The 15,684-nt window shown below is 38.6% G+C and overlaps 2 protein-coding genes across 3 annotated transcripts in view; one reads left to right on the top strand and one right to left on the bottom strand.

Moving 5' to 3' along the window:
* Positions 1-5,613, top strand: part of flvcr2a (FLVCR choline and putative heme transporter 2a) — a 46,059-nt gene extending 40,446 nt beyond the window's left edge. Inside the window, exon 10 of the mRNA XM_079633083.1 lies at positions 2,646-5,613. Within this exon, the coding sequence (XP_079489209.1) occupies positions 2,646-2,705 (60 nt within the window). The 3' untranslated portion in view covers positions 2,706-5,613. The remainder of the gene's footprint in view (positions 1-2,645) is intronic.
* On the bottom strand, positions 5,327-15,323 carry erg28 (ergosterol biosynthesis 28 homolog). Of its 2 annotated transcripts, XR_013800025.1 has the most exons (6): positions 15,199-15,323; positions 14,191-14,337; positions 13,030-13,120; positions 11,291-11,409; positions 9,165-9,638; positions 5,327-6,166 (listed from the first exon to the last, which is right to left on the bottom strand). XR_013800025.1 is itself a non-coding variant. In XM_079633119.1 (5 exons), the coding sequence occupies exons 2-5, from the start codon at positions 14,321-14,323 to the stop codon at positions 9,550-9,552; spliced, it is 432 nt and encodes a 143-aa protein (XP_079489245.1). In that variant the 5' UTR covers positions 14,324-14,337; positions 15,199-15,323; the 3' UTR covers positions 7,044-9,549. The 2 variants fall into 2 exon arrangements, 1 of the variants encoding a protein (XP_079489245.1); XM_079633119.1 differs by lacking the exon at positions 5,327-6,166 and having other exon boundaries at positions 7,044-9,638.
* Between the last annotated feature and the right edge of the window lie 361 nt (positions 15,324-15,684).

Genomic DNA, 15,684 nt, shown 5'->3' with positions numbered 1-15,684 from the left:
CAATGGAGGAGATTGGTTTAAACAATAGAAACTCAAAATATTATGGTATCTGAACTACATTAATTATCTAAGTTGATTTGACAAAAGATAAAAAGTTGTGATTACATATAATAATTTTTTTTTTTTACAGTGTAGATTCTGGAATAGAGTCAAATACATAAAACAGGGTGAAAAAAAAGACATGTAAACCAATGACGAGAACTAAAGACCCGACATGGCCATCTGGTGGTGATGAAGGAGTGGTGTGGTGTACTGGCTGCAGTCAGGGCTGGTGACGAGAAGGTTGCTGGTTTGATCCAATAGCCATTGGGATTTTTTTTCTTCTTAAATATATACAGTTGCTGTTCTCAACTTGTAACAAAATTAGCTTGCAACTTAAGTAAACCAGTAGTCACTTAAAAGCTCAGGGAACTCACAAGGCATGAATGAATAAGGGGAAAAAACTATCAATACTTAAAATCAGACAAAGACAGGCATACGCAGGTTAACCAACAAAGTATATTGATAACACAGTAGTCAAATCAAAAAAAAGAGTCAATTTGGCCAACTACAGGAAGTTTCGGGAGAGAACCGAATGTTTTGAGAGCGGACGCAGTTTCTCTGGGAACACAATGCTTCTGCAAAAGAACACAAAGTTACTCAGAGGAGCAAAGCAATACTTTTAAATAAACAATTGTATCGGATTGAAACAATTGAATAAATGTCAATCTAGAAGAGCCGAAGAGCCGAGACGCGGTCCTGGTTTTGCTGCTGACGGGCTGCACTGGGACGGCATGACCTTAAAGTGTTGTGCTATTTTAAAGGTTCTTGATTCTTTTGAGGTCTCTTAAAATAGACATGCATCCAAAGTAAAAATAAAACACTGTAAATTTCTCATAATATACTTATCACATCACTTAATTTCCCCACTTCTGCAAGCCTGCTCTGCTCTGATTGGTCAGATGGCTCAGTCTGCTGTGATTGGTCTACTCTCCTCTGATTGGTCAGATGGCTCAGTCTGCTGTGATTGGTCTACTCTGCTCTTATTGGTCAGATGGCTCAGTCTGCTGTGATTGGTCTACTCTGCTCTTATTGGTCAGATGGCTCAGTCTGCTGTGATTGGTCTACTCTGCTCTTATTGGTCCGATGGCTCAGTCTGCTGTGATTGGTCTACTCTGTTCTGATTGGTCAGATGGCCCAGTCTGCTGTGATTGGTCTACTCTGCTCTTATTGGTCAGGTGACTCAGTCTGTTGTGATTGGTTGACAACTTACAGCGCATGTCAGAAACCAAGCATATATGCATATCTGAATTTCAGCTCTGGATCCTCCTCAGCACTTGATACACAGTGATACGAATGATGGCGTTGGTTTTTCCATGTAAATTCCAGCACAAGCCTCATCCTTTTGAAGTGCATGTAAAGTGATTTCACACTGTAGAAAACAGCGGATATTCGACATAAACAACACAAAGCAAACTCTTCCAGTCTCAGCTACAACTGCAGTGTTTGAGGGCGGAGCAAAGCAGATGTTGTTCACTGGCAGCCAATGAAGACCACAGACTGGCATTATGCAAATTAGTTACTTTATGTAGGTATGTAACAGGAAGTGAGATTGGAATTACTGACGACTCAGGCAGTTCAGAACCACTTCTTTCGTACTTTATTGGATATATTTGTACATTCTTATTCGGGGTCAATAATTGTTCCCTTTATATTAGGCATCCCGGATCCCTGCCTATCTTCTGATCTTACCATCTATTTTCCTTTTTTTTTCCTACATATGTTAAACTATACAACTGTGTTCAGGAATGTTTGTGGAAAAACCTTTAAATAAAGCGAGGAAGAATCACTTCTTTCTTTTAGGAGACAATAACTTTATTTGTTGTGCACCTTGATCTTAAAAACGTTGTATTTATATGTTTACTTCCACAAACAGCTATATTACACACGGCATGGAAGGTAATATTTCTATTACCTTAAGGATAAACTCAGGGTTGAAACTGCGCGAGAGAGCATCAGGTGAAAGAAAAGGGGAGGGTGTGTAAATAGATCAAACATCCATAAACAAATGTTTTATTACATATGTAGAGAAAGCCAATATGTTGCAAACATACATCGAGTAATATTTGTTTGAAATTGAAAAATAAATAGGTCCTATAAAAATAATGCAATATCTATATAAAGATTTAAATAAAAATCACAATACCTACACACATGTCTCCAAAAAAATTTAATATAATAATTAGTAGATTCAGCTTAATTTGGCCAGTTCTAAACCAATAAACTAGATAAAACAAGCAAATTAAATTTTCTTCGGCTTTTGCGAAACATGATACATTTTTAGCAAGATGTGTGTCTGTGGATAATGTCAGCAACTTTACCCACAGTGCAGTTAGGATGGTGTACACTATATAGAAAAACTTGATTGCTTGTATCCCGCAAAATGTGAACTATATTCCCGCCCAGATCTATCTGATAAATGTGACTATAAGGCATAAGTTATTACCGAATGAAACTGTGTGTAATGTCAAATAAGTTTGACTTGACATTGTTTTTTATTGTTATTTCTGTGCATTTTTATGTTGTAGATTTCATAAAAATAATTTTTAGGGTTCCTTACTGAGGTAGTGATGGATGGTTACATTTACTGTTTCTTTTTCAATCAGGACTCATCCATGAATTCCCAAGACGGAAAATCGTTGCCAGTAAAAGAGGTTAAGATGTAAGGACGGGAACGTCATCATATCCATCAATCCTCCTCAAATCTACACAGCCAGAATCCTGAATAATGAAGACAGTTCAGTTTTAATTGCCCAAGCAAGTTTTATTCCTTCATTTTGATAATAACCGGTTGTTGTTCCAGAAGTATTTAAATGCACCGATATGAACATTTTGGCCGATACCGATAACTTTTTATATTTGAAAACCGATATATTGGCCGATAAATCTAAACCCAAATTTTTATATAATTTTTTTGAGAGCCTGATTACAAAAACAAAAGTCGCATCAAGCCATGACCCAAACCACCATTATAATGATGTTATCATTATAATTTTATAGCAGATTTGTGCGGCACATGTTGCACTTTACTGGATTTTCCTTTTTTGAAGTGATTTCAATCATATTTCAAGCAGTTTGAAAGCATCATGTTGAACAGTGCGCATCTGAAGAGTCTCAGCTGAAGGAGATAATACATTATTTATCGGCTTTAATATATCGACAACACTTTCTTATCAGGCCGATAACAATAACATTAAAAATAAACCTATATCAGCCGATACCGATATGGTGTCTGATATATCGTGCATCCCTAATTTAAACTGACCAATAGTTTAAAGCCACAACACTCAGTGGGAATCATTCATCAAACACAGTGTAGTAAAATACATTTTTGTGTCCACACAAGGATGGTTATATGAACGATGAAAACTGTTATTGTTCTGCTTGTGTTTCATAAATGAGGTTTAATATGTTTGAATGTGTTGGGAAACGTATCATGTTTGCATGATGGTTCCTTAGATCTGACCTAATGTTTTTCTGACTAGAAGTGTTAATCTAGTATAAGTGTCTCAGTAACAGACACACATCTGATTCGAGAGATCTCACTCAGTGTTCAGGTTGTTGGTGCTGGACATCACAATATTATTATGATATTATTACAATAAAACCCATTAATTGAAGCCTACGTGAATGTGCAGAACATCAGTCATGTGATCAATGGAGGACGTGTGATGCTCATGTCGTACACAATGCAATACTAACAGACTGCAGGATCCGATAACCGCACAGGACACTAATCTCAGACTAAAGAAAGTATTACAATATATGCAAAGGTTAATACGTAGCAGCAGCAGTATGCATGACTGATGGATGCTTTATGATCCAATAGAAATATATATTAATGCCAGGGTAATCTAACACAAAGTATAGTCTTATAAATGTACATTCAGTTTTTAAAAAATGTGGAAATGCATCATCACATGACACTTGCGACCAGTGGCGTAGGTTTGATTTTGAAATTGGTGGGGACGGGGACATATATTTTAAAGCTACACTGTGTGATTTTTACCCCCATCTAGCGGTGAAAAGGTATATGACCATCCCGTGAATATTAGTTTCTGTTCCTCTCAATTCTGATTTTGTTTTAACTCCTACGGTGGCCAATGTAGTCCAAGATTAACATGGCTTCCAGTTCGACCTCGTCCATGAGTATTCCTTCAAGTGATGAGGTTACTTTAGAAAACTATTATAATTTGCAGTAATTTAATTTGTCAGTTAACATATAGGTTATGACATCTATGTAAAATGAATAATATTTTTCGTAATTTTTTTACCATTTCATTGCTAACATCAGCTATCAGGTTCCCAGACGAATGCAAGCTAATCTTAGTAAAGTAACTTTTATCAGTGCTATCGTTATTCTGTATATTGTACGACATCACTAGCGTAAGGCAACGTTTACATTGTAGGCTATATCATGTTCTCCGTGAGCAGAGATCAGCTGATGTGATGTGACGGAGGGAGAGAGAGAGAGAGAGGGAGAGGTAGAGGGAAAAATAAAAACAGGGCCGGTGCCAGTGAATTGCGGAGACGCGAAAGGCGAAGCTTGAATTAACGGGTATGTCCCTCTTTGGCTAATGTACTTTCAAGATGGAGGGGCAACATGGCGACCGACATTCGAACCCCTCACCCGTATGCATTTTCAATGGCATATTATACACTCACGAGAATACTTTATTACTTGAACGAAGTAAATATACATTAATGATGAGCACATATATTTTTGAAAGAACTAAGTGTTTTTAGCTAAGAATAAACTAAAACAATGTTACACAGTGTAGCTTTAAGGTTTGACCTAAATTATTGCTAGCTGATATATCAGTGTCACTGGATATTGGTAGAGACACATCTCTAGTTTTTCTTCCAATTGCGAGTTTATATCTCACAATTCAGACTTTCTTTCCCTCTTAATTCTGAGTTTAGATAAGTTGCAAATACCTTTTTTATTATTTTATTTCATGGTGAAATAAAAATGTAAAACACTTTATTTTACAGTGTCCTACATGTACTTACCATAGTAATAACAGTAAATTATGCATAATTACATGCAACTAACCCTCAACCAAACCCTAACCCTATAGTAATTACATGTAGTTGCTTAATATTACTCGGTATTAAATATATTATTACTGTAACAATGACACCTTAAAATAAAGTGTAACCTTATGCTTTCATACATTGTAAATCAAAGCACGGTCTAATCAGTGTATTGTCTGTACGTGTGACAGACCGTCATGTGACGACTCCTTTTAACAAGATGCTTTGAACACAATGACGTCACAAAACATGATTTCTCAAGGTCATTTAAATTTATTCACTTCACATGACTTCAAATATCCACCGAACAAGCAAAGTTCAGAAAGAACAGCAACACTGAAGCTATAAACAAAGTGGACCTAAGAAAAATAGTTGCTGCCCTGATCTGTGTGTATGTTGTTGATATGAGTGTATGTAGATGTATTTGTAGTTCATGTGTATTTTACAATATTTGTATAGAAATGTTTGGAATATAATACAGATCAAATTATTGTAAATTGAATCTCACAGTCAATAATAAAGAGTGATAACCAGTTTAAACGCACTACATGGCTAAAATGCAGATGTGAGCATGTCTTGTATTTTGTGCATGTTCGTGATTTGACATGCAAATGAGTCATGTAAACCTTTCCATGTGTGTTCTGGGGAAAACACTAACAGCGACGTGACCAGTAATAAACACTCTGGGGCTAAAACCGGTTCACAGAAAGGCTTCTACTTGAATGCCTAACTCATCTTTCAGCAGCTGAGATCTACACAAAGAAGAGGCTCAAATATAAGAGTTTTCTTCACTACATCCCCCCATTTGTGTTTCTCACCATTCCCATAACGGGACCACAAAACCAGTCACATGGGTTATTTATTTATTTATTGAGATTTATACATCACCCGAAAGCTGAATAAATAATCTTTCCATTGATGTGTGGTTTGTTAGGCAATATTTGGTCGAGACACAACTATTGAAAATCTGGAAACTGAGGATGCAAAAAACATTGAGAAAATCTCCTTTAAAGTTGTGCATTTATGTTCACGATTGTGCTGCATTCACTCACAAAAATACATGTTTTATATATTTACGGTAGGACATTTACTAAATATCTTCATGGAACATGATCTATAAACAGGGGTGCACATAACTTTTTCAGTGAGTTACTCAGGTGAGTACCAGGAGATAGTGTTTGGTACTCACCCCATATGTAGCGTGGCCACAGCTGTCAATCATGACGTCACATTCCCGTTTTATAGCATAAAATAACTAACTAAAACCAAACTAATTTAACACTTAAATTTATATCACCGTGAAAAAAAAAAACCCGCCCTAAAATGATAAACACCTTTGGAAAAAATTTATTTAAAGTATTATTTGATTGTTCAGATATATTTATTTGTATAAATTAAATATAATGAATCCTTATTAAAGATATTAAAGAGCAGTGAATTTTCTCTTTTTATTTTGTTGTTTGATCAATATTAAGTGTACAGAAGGCATTAGGTTTATTACGCACTGTCACTTTAAGACCGAGTGTGCAGATCCAATTGCACTGATGCATTGTACATTCGGTAAAGACATAACCGACTGTGTTTACGCGAATACTCTCCAAAACTGACATTTAGACATAATGTTGTGTGTATTTGTCCATTCAGACGCGAAAGAGAGCTCAATTCAGTCCTTGCGCGCAGCGCGCTGTCTGCAGAACTGCACGCTTCGGGTCGCGCGCGCGCGTGTGCGTGTATATGTCAGTAGCGGCGCCAGGATTTTGATTGTAGGTGGGCCTCCAGAAAACTGGATGGGCCAGTTAAAATAAGCCAAATAGTCCCCTTCATCTCCGTTTCAGCGCTTTTCTGAGGACAGCGACCACGTAGCCTACCTACGCAACACGTTCTAATGAAAGTGCGTATGATCGTATCTATACCACGAATTGTATTTCTCGTGTCATTTATACGCCAAAAATGTTTTTGTTTTTTTTGCCTGCATGACACACAGTTTTCGCGTGCATATGGTACGCACTTTATGGCGTGTAATAGGCAGGCACTCCGCACCCCTAATCCTACCCAAGGGGTTTACAGTGCGTATATGCACGCAAAAACATGATTAAATGGCATGAGAAATAAAACTCTCTTGTGTCGCTGTCCTCTTGTCTTGGCAGTAAACATAACTTCATTGATCTCTTTTGAACGTTCAATAGGCTACACAAAAAGACTGAAACGGAATTATATATTTGGAGGGTCTGTTTCTCTCTCTCCATTTATTTACCAATCATCTTTCTTATAAATTCAGAATGACAGAAGAACATATCGTCGACATGAAATAACAGCAGCATTGAAACTGACACAGCTGCTAAACACAAACAGCAGGAAAAAACGATCAAAAATGATTTTAATCTATGTTTCATAAAATAATTGCCTAGATTTAATAAATGAGAAGCAAATATAGCCGACAATGTAATCAAGACGAGGTGCCGGCGCGACATTGGATTGCACATTAACTGGAGCGTGTCTCATAAAATGTTTTTTTTTTACTTCACAGGCATTCTATATCCTAAATAGACTAGCTATAAAGCTTGAAATTCAAATTCGATACAAATCAATGCACAACTATTCAATACGAATAGAAACAGACTCTCTTAATCCAAATGTGCATTTCTCTAGGCCTAGGCGCATTCACTGCTATATTATTCTATTTATTAAACGTGTAGAATACTTTTCCAAACCGTTACATACAATATTATAAATATTATATTATTATAAATTCAGAAATTCATGAGATAAAAAACAAACATATTTGACTAACTTTTAAAATGAGGTGAAGTTGAACATGGAGCAGTTTTTCCCGTGTACGGGGATGGAAAACCCGGAGTGGAGTCAGAGCTGAGTGATTACAGAACGCTTAGAGTGGAGAGAGGAAAGTGTTTTCGCTCCACTCCAGGCTTTGATCACATCCCCCTAAGTAATGTAAATAGGCTACACTTCATCTTTCCTTAATTTAAGACCTATTCAAACTGAAATTAAGACATTTATTACACTATTTGAGAAACGTAAGCATATTTACGGCCTTAAAATTATGAAAAGTGAATAAAAAAAATTAGGACAGGCGGGAACCCTGCAATTAACAGAAATCCGTCGTAGCGGCGGAGAACTTTAATCCCTGATACAGACAGCCTTTGCGGGCGGCCTAACCTTACTTGCCTTGCTGGTGTGAGGGGGTGGCTACTGGAGGACTTGTTGGGGAAAGGGCGGCCGAGCAGGACGGAGTTTCCTCCTCCTGGTCCAGCTCCTCTGAGCATTTTTTGCTGAATTGAAATGAAAATAAGCTGCTTTGTTTTGTTTTGCGTTTCATATTAGCTACTGTATGTGTCTGTCTCATTGAGCTTGCTTGAAAAGCTTTCGCGCTAAAGTCATTCATTTCATTGGATCGCTTGATGGTGACGATGCAGCCTGTGGGCAGGCTTAAGAGTCCACACGTGGGGTAGAAGCCGCTGATTGGCGCTTTCACTCAAAGCTTTCCTCTGGCTGCTTATTGGATGAACTGGGTCAAAATGGGTGGGCCCGGACCTAAAATGGGTGGGCCCAGGCCCACCCGGGCCCAATGGTAGCGCCGCGGCTGGTATATGTGTGTGTGTGTCTCTGTGTGTGTTCGCACTTCGCACAGAAAAACATACCGAATAAAGCTCTCGTCGTCACTCTTATTCAGATCTATCCATGTCTGCAGTCTCTTTATCACAAACGTTTAAATTTTTTAATGATTTGAGACATGCATCAAGCGCATGCCAACTCGTGAGCCGCCGGGTAGATCAGCACGTTACAATTCAAATGTGCGCATCTTCCACAAACGCAAATCAGTTCCGACTGGATCTCTTCCCCAATCGTCCCTCCCTAATTTCCGTCTAGTTTTTATTCGTTGACGCGGTTGTCATTTAAAACGGAGTTTTATTTAGTTTTCGTCTGTGAAAAAAATATATAAACACTGCCTAGGTTCCATTTTGGTGACAGTTACCCTTAAAGTACGCAAAGGCGCGTAGTAACACAAGTGGCATTACGCATTCCTGATTTTTGTCGCGCATGCGTACCTGCGTACCAGTTATGTGCACCCCTGTCTATAATATCCTAATGATTTTTGGCATAAAAGAAAAATGGATAATTTTGACCCATACAATGTATAGTTGCTATTGCCACAGATATACCCGTGCGGCTCCAGACTGGGTTTGTGCTCCAGGGTCACATAATAACTCACTGTAGTACTGTAATTGCTTTCGGATAATTAAACTTCAAATAACCATATACAATTATTACACTGATTTCAATGCTGTAAAACGGTAGTTTGGGCCTTATATATGTGTGACTGGCCACCAGATGATAGCAGGACCGGCACATACTGAACCCCTGACCCATCGGTAAAACGTCCCGCGGACCGCATGTAGCGCCCGTCCCGTGTCAGTGCCAGAGGTTCACCAGTGATGATGCTGGGAACATCTCTCAGTTCCTCTTCTTCTGCCGAGCTCCCATCACCTCCTGAGGCTCAGCGACACACTGGAAGCCGATCAACATGCCCACAATCGAGACACCTGGAAACACAAAACACCGTTACACTAATTGACCCTTCGCAGGGAGTTTGATTGACAGGCGATCTGACCAATCATAGTCCGCCATTCGACAAATCCGCCATTTTTGTCCGAGTGTTAGTAGATTAACTTTGGAGGATTTGAGCTTGAGAAGCGGAGTGTACTGACGTCTTTCTGCGGTTAAAACAACATTCCTTCTGATGTTCATTCATGTTTATTTGATGCTATAAATGAACTAGAAGGAAGAGATGATCGGTTCACGAGCGGCTTTAACTGAGGCGATCTGTCACACACATTAAAGAGCCACAAAATGCTATTTATTGTTTACATTTCTTTTAAAAAATGACCAAATTTGAAAGGTGATTATAAAATAGGATGGCTGAGGATAGCAGTCATGCTGATTTTTTTGTTGTTGCAGTGAATATTTCTCAAACATTGAGTTTCTATATTTGAAAGTCAGAGTCTGACAAAAATTACTTAAAAATTTCAGATACAATGTACATGTCATTTTGTAAGTGTCACTCAAGTGTGATACCGGTCAAATGTTTGGAATAATTAGGATCGTTAATATTTTAATCATCACATTAGAGTGATTTCTAAAGGATCATGTGACACTGAAGAAGAAAATTCAGCTTTGATCACAGGAATAAATTACACTTTACTATATATTCACATAGAAAATACAAGTATCCTGATTCAAGACTGAACCAGAGCCATAGAGAGAAAGAGTTGCGACACTCCCATAGACCTCCGTTGTAAAAAATGGCGGCGCTTTTAACCGCCTACTTCCGGGATTAGAAGATCGGATTAGTTCCAAACACTGTCATTTGGGCGTTGGACCCCATTCACTTACATTGCTGCGCGTCGAGTTGCTCCAGAGGTAACTTGCTGAAATATCGACCGCTTTTGAATTGTCAACTGTGTATATTATATCAGAGGCCCTTTGCGATGCTTATACTGGTCTTCATTTGTATATGCACAGCGTAATTATTTATATTTTATCTTGGTTGTTTCAACCAATTTTCTAGCAATGCTTGCTAGTTAGCTAGCGCGACTTCGCCAGCTGTGAAGGTAGCATCTAATTAGTTCGGTAATGAATCGCTACCACCTTTATAGCAACTTTTATTGAATTAAATTTTTGGGATATACTAACTTTTCATTAGTGATGTGTTGGCTGAGTTTGAGCGGTGAATGCTGCGCGTCGAGTTGTTCCAGAGGTAACGTAAGTTTATGAAATATCGACTTCTTTTGAATTGTCAAGTTGTGCTAAAATAAATATCATGAGACGTCCATCATCAGATGAGTGATATGGAAAAGTTAAGTTAGAGCGGCTAAAGCCAGTGCTACTACTACCCATGCGAACATGAACACTAAGCTTTTCCCTCCAAAAATATAGCCTAAAACTTATCTAAGTAATATACAGTATTTTGTTGTCACCCTGCCTGAAAAAGTACTTGGGTGTGTGTTTTATTTTATATTTACCGTTCAATAATGCAATCGCTGCTGTCTGTCCCATAGAAGAACATGACAGCCAGCGTATGTTTGGGAACTACTGGGGCGTACATGAACCACGTGACGGCCATAGCGGCGGCATCAAAGTGTGTCGCAACTCTCTCTCTCCATGGCTCTGAACTAGATGTTAGAAACTCACTCACTTGCTACAATCAGAGGTGCCATGACTCCAATGGTCAAAGGAGCGGTTTTATAGATAAACGCTTCAGACAAGAAGTGGCCAAGAGCCAGAACGAATGTCCACAGGGTGACGTGATAAAGCCTGTAATGAGGGAGAGAGCACCGTCAGCCACACACACACACACACACACACACACACACACACACACACACACACACACACACACACACACACACACACACACACACACACACACACACACACACACACACACACACACACACACTCCCACACTCCCACACTCCCACACTCCCACACTCCCACACTCCCACACTCCCACACTCCCACACTCAGTTTATTTTGCTATACTGTACTTGTGAGGACTCTCCATAGGCGTAATGGTTTTTATACTGTACAAACTGTATATTATCCCCTTACACTGCCCCTATCCCTAGACCAGGGGTCGGCAACCCAAAATGTTGAAAGAGCCATATTGGACCAAAAAAAAAAAAAAATCTAATCTGTCTGGAGCCGCAAAAAATTAAAAGCCTTATATAAGCCTTATAATGAAGGCAACACGTGCTGTTTTCAACAGTGTCTATATTAGCTTTATTAGCAAAATGATAAGTAGGCTACAAATACAATGAGCAAGGCGACCGTTATTTCGAATCTGTCACTTTATTGTTTCCATGGTTACGCGTTATTGTTTGTCACGTGACACAGCGCAAACACAACACAGCGCTGAATGAATGATGATCTGCTTTTATGTAATTTTTCCTTTTTTTATTAAAAATATTCACACATTTATTAGCTTATATTATGAAACTGATATTCCGATTGTCAAATATGTGCATGTGGATGTGTTTTGTTGTATAAACACCTTTATAACGATCGCGTTAGTTGAGCGGTATGCGGCGCCATGTTAGTTTGTGCCACAGTTCAGAGAATCGGATCTGTTGGATTTACAACACGTCAATTCATCCACTTCTCCCGAAATACATGAAAGTAAGTGGCTGGTGAACTGGGAGAAGAATAGGGTAAAATGTAAAACTACTTACACAGTGTGTATCTGATATGAATAAAACGTGTCGTCTTTTTATATTATAAAGGATTATTATTGCCGCTTCCATAGACATCAGTGTATATTTTACAACATCAAATTCATTGTTTTTTTTTAGTACTTATGTGATTCTTAAATGTTTAAAACCTAAAATAACCATTATGTGGTTGAAAACACTGAATAGTTGTGATATATGACAAGCACTGAGCGCGTCCGTCTCTGGCTCAGCGCCAGCCAACGCGCCAAAGCACGTTTGAATTTAGCAGTTGATCACGTGATGCACTGACCGTTCTAATCACACCGGTGTGATCGTACGTGCGAAAGGGTTAAAACGGAAAATATTTTTTCCATTTTATATATTTTTGAAAAAGCTCCAGGGAGCCACTAGGGCGGCGCTTAAGAGTGAACCTGCCCTAAACCATCACATTCTGCATTTTTAATAAAACATTGTTTTTTATGTTTATCTATCAATTTTCCTTGTGAGGACCAGCAAAAAGTCCTCACAAAGTAGGGTATCTCAAGTTTAACTATCATTGTGGGGGTCCTCACAAGTATAGCTAAACATGCCCACACACACACACACGCGCACACACACACACACACACACACGCACGCACACACACACACACACACACACACACACACACACACACACACACACACACACACACACACACACACACACACACGAGGATCCTCACGTTCGGTTCTGAATGTCTATGGCACAAGCGCAGCGGATGATGGAGGACAGGAGGGTCCAGATGCCGAAGGTTCTCGCCTGAAGACCGTTTACTGAAGAATAAGACACATTTATAGCACACATTATTTACATGTACACAACAACATGTATTTGCATCCAAATACTTTCTGTATTCATGTAAAGGACAGTAGACGGGTTAAGGGATAGTTCACCAAATAATTAGCCCATGATTTACTTCATCCTCAAGCCATCCTAGGTGTATATGACTTTCTTCTTCAGACGAAGACCATCAGAGTTATATTAAAACATGTCCTGGCCCTTCCAAGCTTTATAATGGCAGTGAATGGAGGATGAGATTTTGAAGCCCATAAAAGTGCATCCATCCATCATAACAATAATCCATACGGCTCCAGTGGGTTAATAAAGGCCTTCTGAAGAGAAGAAAAATGTTCATATTTATACCTTTATAAACTATAATCACTGGCTTTCGGTAACGTACGCGAGTCTAGTTCTGGTGAAAGAGTGACCTCTGACCCGGCGCATGACCTCTGACCCGACGCATGATATATCGACGGACGCGGACGCGCAGAGGATCGTGCAAAACAAAACACTGGCCATGAATTAGAAGTCTAAGGAGAATTTTTAAACAGAAATGTTGGAGGAGCTTGAGTTTGTCACTTAAGCTTCTACGTCATGCGTCAGGTCAGAGGTCATGCGTCAGGTCAGAGGTCATGCGTCGGGTCAGAGGTCACTCTTCCGCCAGAACTAGACTTGCCTACGGCCGTTACCAAAGCCAATGATTATAGTTCTAATATAAATATGGATATTTTTCTCACAAAAAGGCATCGCTGCAATACAGAAGGCCTTTATTAACACCTGGAGTCGCATGGATTACTTTTATGATGGATGGATGCACTTTATGGGCTTCAAAAGAAAAGGGTACCATTCACTCCCATTATAAAGCTTGGAAGAGCCAGCATATCTCAGATTGTATTCGTCTGAAAGAAGAATGTCATATACACCTAGCATGGCTTGAGGGTGAGTACATCAAGGGATCATTTTAATATTTGGGTGAACTATCCCTTTAACTGAAAGTGAAAATGTAACTGTAATGCTGATTTGTTAAGTGAATACAGGTGCTAATTATCAGGTGTATGCCGACCATAATCCGGTGTGCCGGTGTAGAGTTTTTGGGACAGGAAGCTGTAATCCCTGAAGCTCTGCACGGTGTTCCCCACCGCGATCACAGACACCATGAGCAGCCAACTCCTCAGCACATTCAGAAGACGGCTCATCCTTCACCGAACACCTGAGGAGACCAACACACACAGCACGGGAGTGCCTCAGGGATCGCGGAGCATGGGGACACCGGGGTATGGTAGAGAATTACTGTTCAATTAATTTAGCACGGCATTTTCATCATGCTCTATGGCAGGGGTTTTCAATCTTATGAATGCCACGGACCCCCAAACATGACCATCCTCGTGTGAGGGAACCCATCTAAAGTCCACATTTATACACTGGAAAATGTACTGTATATCATAAAATGAGTTGCTATTTAAGTAACTTTATTATATGTTTCTATGCAATATATTAATGTAATATTTAGTTTCCGTTTACTTAATTATTTATTTTATCTCATTTAATCTATTTAGTAGATTAATAACTGTTTTTATTATTAAATCACATTTTTATTCATTTATTTTAATCTAATTTAAAATTATTGTATAATTATATGTATAATTTAATTTATTTAAATAATCGAAATTATTTATTAATTATGAAATATTATAAATACATCGTTCATGGAATGCTTTTTTTCCTTAAACGTTCTAGTTGAACGTTCGTCTAATATATATATATATAAATGTTTCAGAACGTTCAGAGAACATTCAAATAACGTTCCCGTAACATTAAAGATTGATGAAATGAAATGCACGTATAACCAAGAAAAAACATGTTAAAAACGGGACGTTTTGAACGTTTAGGGACATTCAGAAATAATGTTTTAATGGGAACGTTAGCAAATTTTGTTAGTTTGTATAGCAAAACGTTATTAGAACTACTAGGTTTCTGTAGGCAACCATAAACAAGACTGGATCATCAATAGACATTATAACGTTGCATATTATTAAGAAACGACACGATTCATTAGTAACAATGCTCTTACCTTCTGCAGTCAGTATTTGAACTGTATAACTATAACATTAACTGTACTGTGTGCGTTTGATTCCTGCTTATTATCGTACCGCGACAAGTTCACAACACTCAGCTGTCATGGACATGAACGTTGACCAATCAGAAACCGCGGTTGGCGGTTGCGTAGCGTCGAACCACCACCCCATTGGGCAGTGCTTCAAAAGACCCCCCACTCCTGGGAGATCTAACCAATCACAGGCCGCTATACATCTGACGATTTCTAAAGGAGGTGTGTTGAGTTTGAATTTGAGAATGATATTATTATACTCAAAGACGTATGGGTTTGGTCTATTTTATGAAAACAAAGTTGACTTTTGAGCTGTTTGGTCATGTATTATGTATTCATTAGCAAAAAAGGTCTAGCTATATCTTTCATAGATCGGAAACGTTTGAAAAGATAAGGTAACGTTACTACAAATCATATGTTTCCGAATTTCACACAACATTTTTTATTTTA

The sequence above is a fragment of the Phoxinus phoxinus genome, assembly GCF_949152265.1.
Source record: "Phoxinus phoxinus genome assembly, chromosome: 13".
Lineage (NCBI taxonomy): Eukaryota > Metazoa > Chordata > Actinopteri > Cypriniformes > Leuciscidae > Phoxinus > Phoxinus phoxinus.
Note: the sequence above shows the minus strand (reverse complement) of the source record. Positions and strands in the feature narration are given on the sequence as shown.

What these genes read in the sequence shown, in the direction of transcription:
- erg28 (XM_079633119.1), bottom strand. Translation starts at nt 14,323, where the DNA reads ATGAGCCGTCTTCTGAATGTGCTGAGGAGTTGGCTGCTCATGGTGTCT. An exon ending in CACCGGCACACCGGATTATG is followed by an intron (nt 13,121 to 14,190) that starts GTCGGCATACAC and finishes CTTATTCTTCAG; the next exon opens with TAAACGGTCTTCAGGCGAGA. An exon ending in GGCACCTCTGATTGTAGCAA is followed by an intron (nt 9,639 to 11,290) that starts GTGAGTGAGTTT and finishes TTGTGTTTCCAG; the next exon opens with GTGTCTCGATTGTGGGCATG.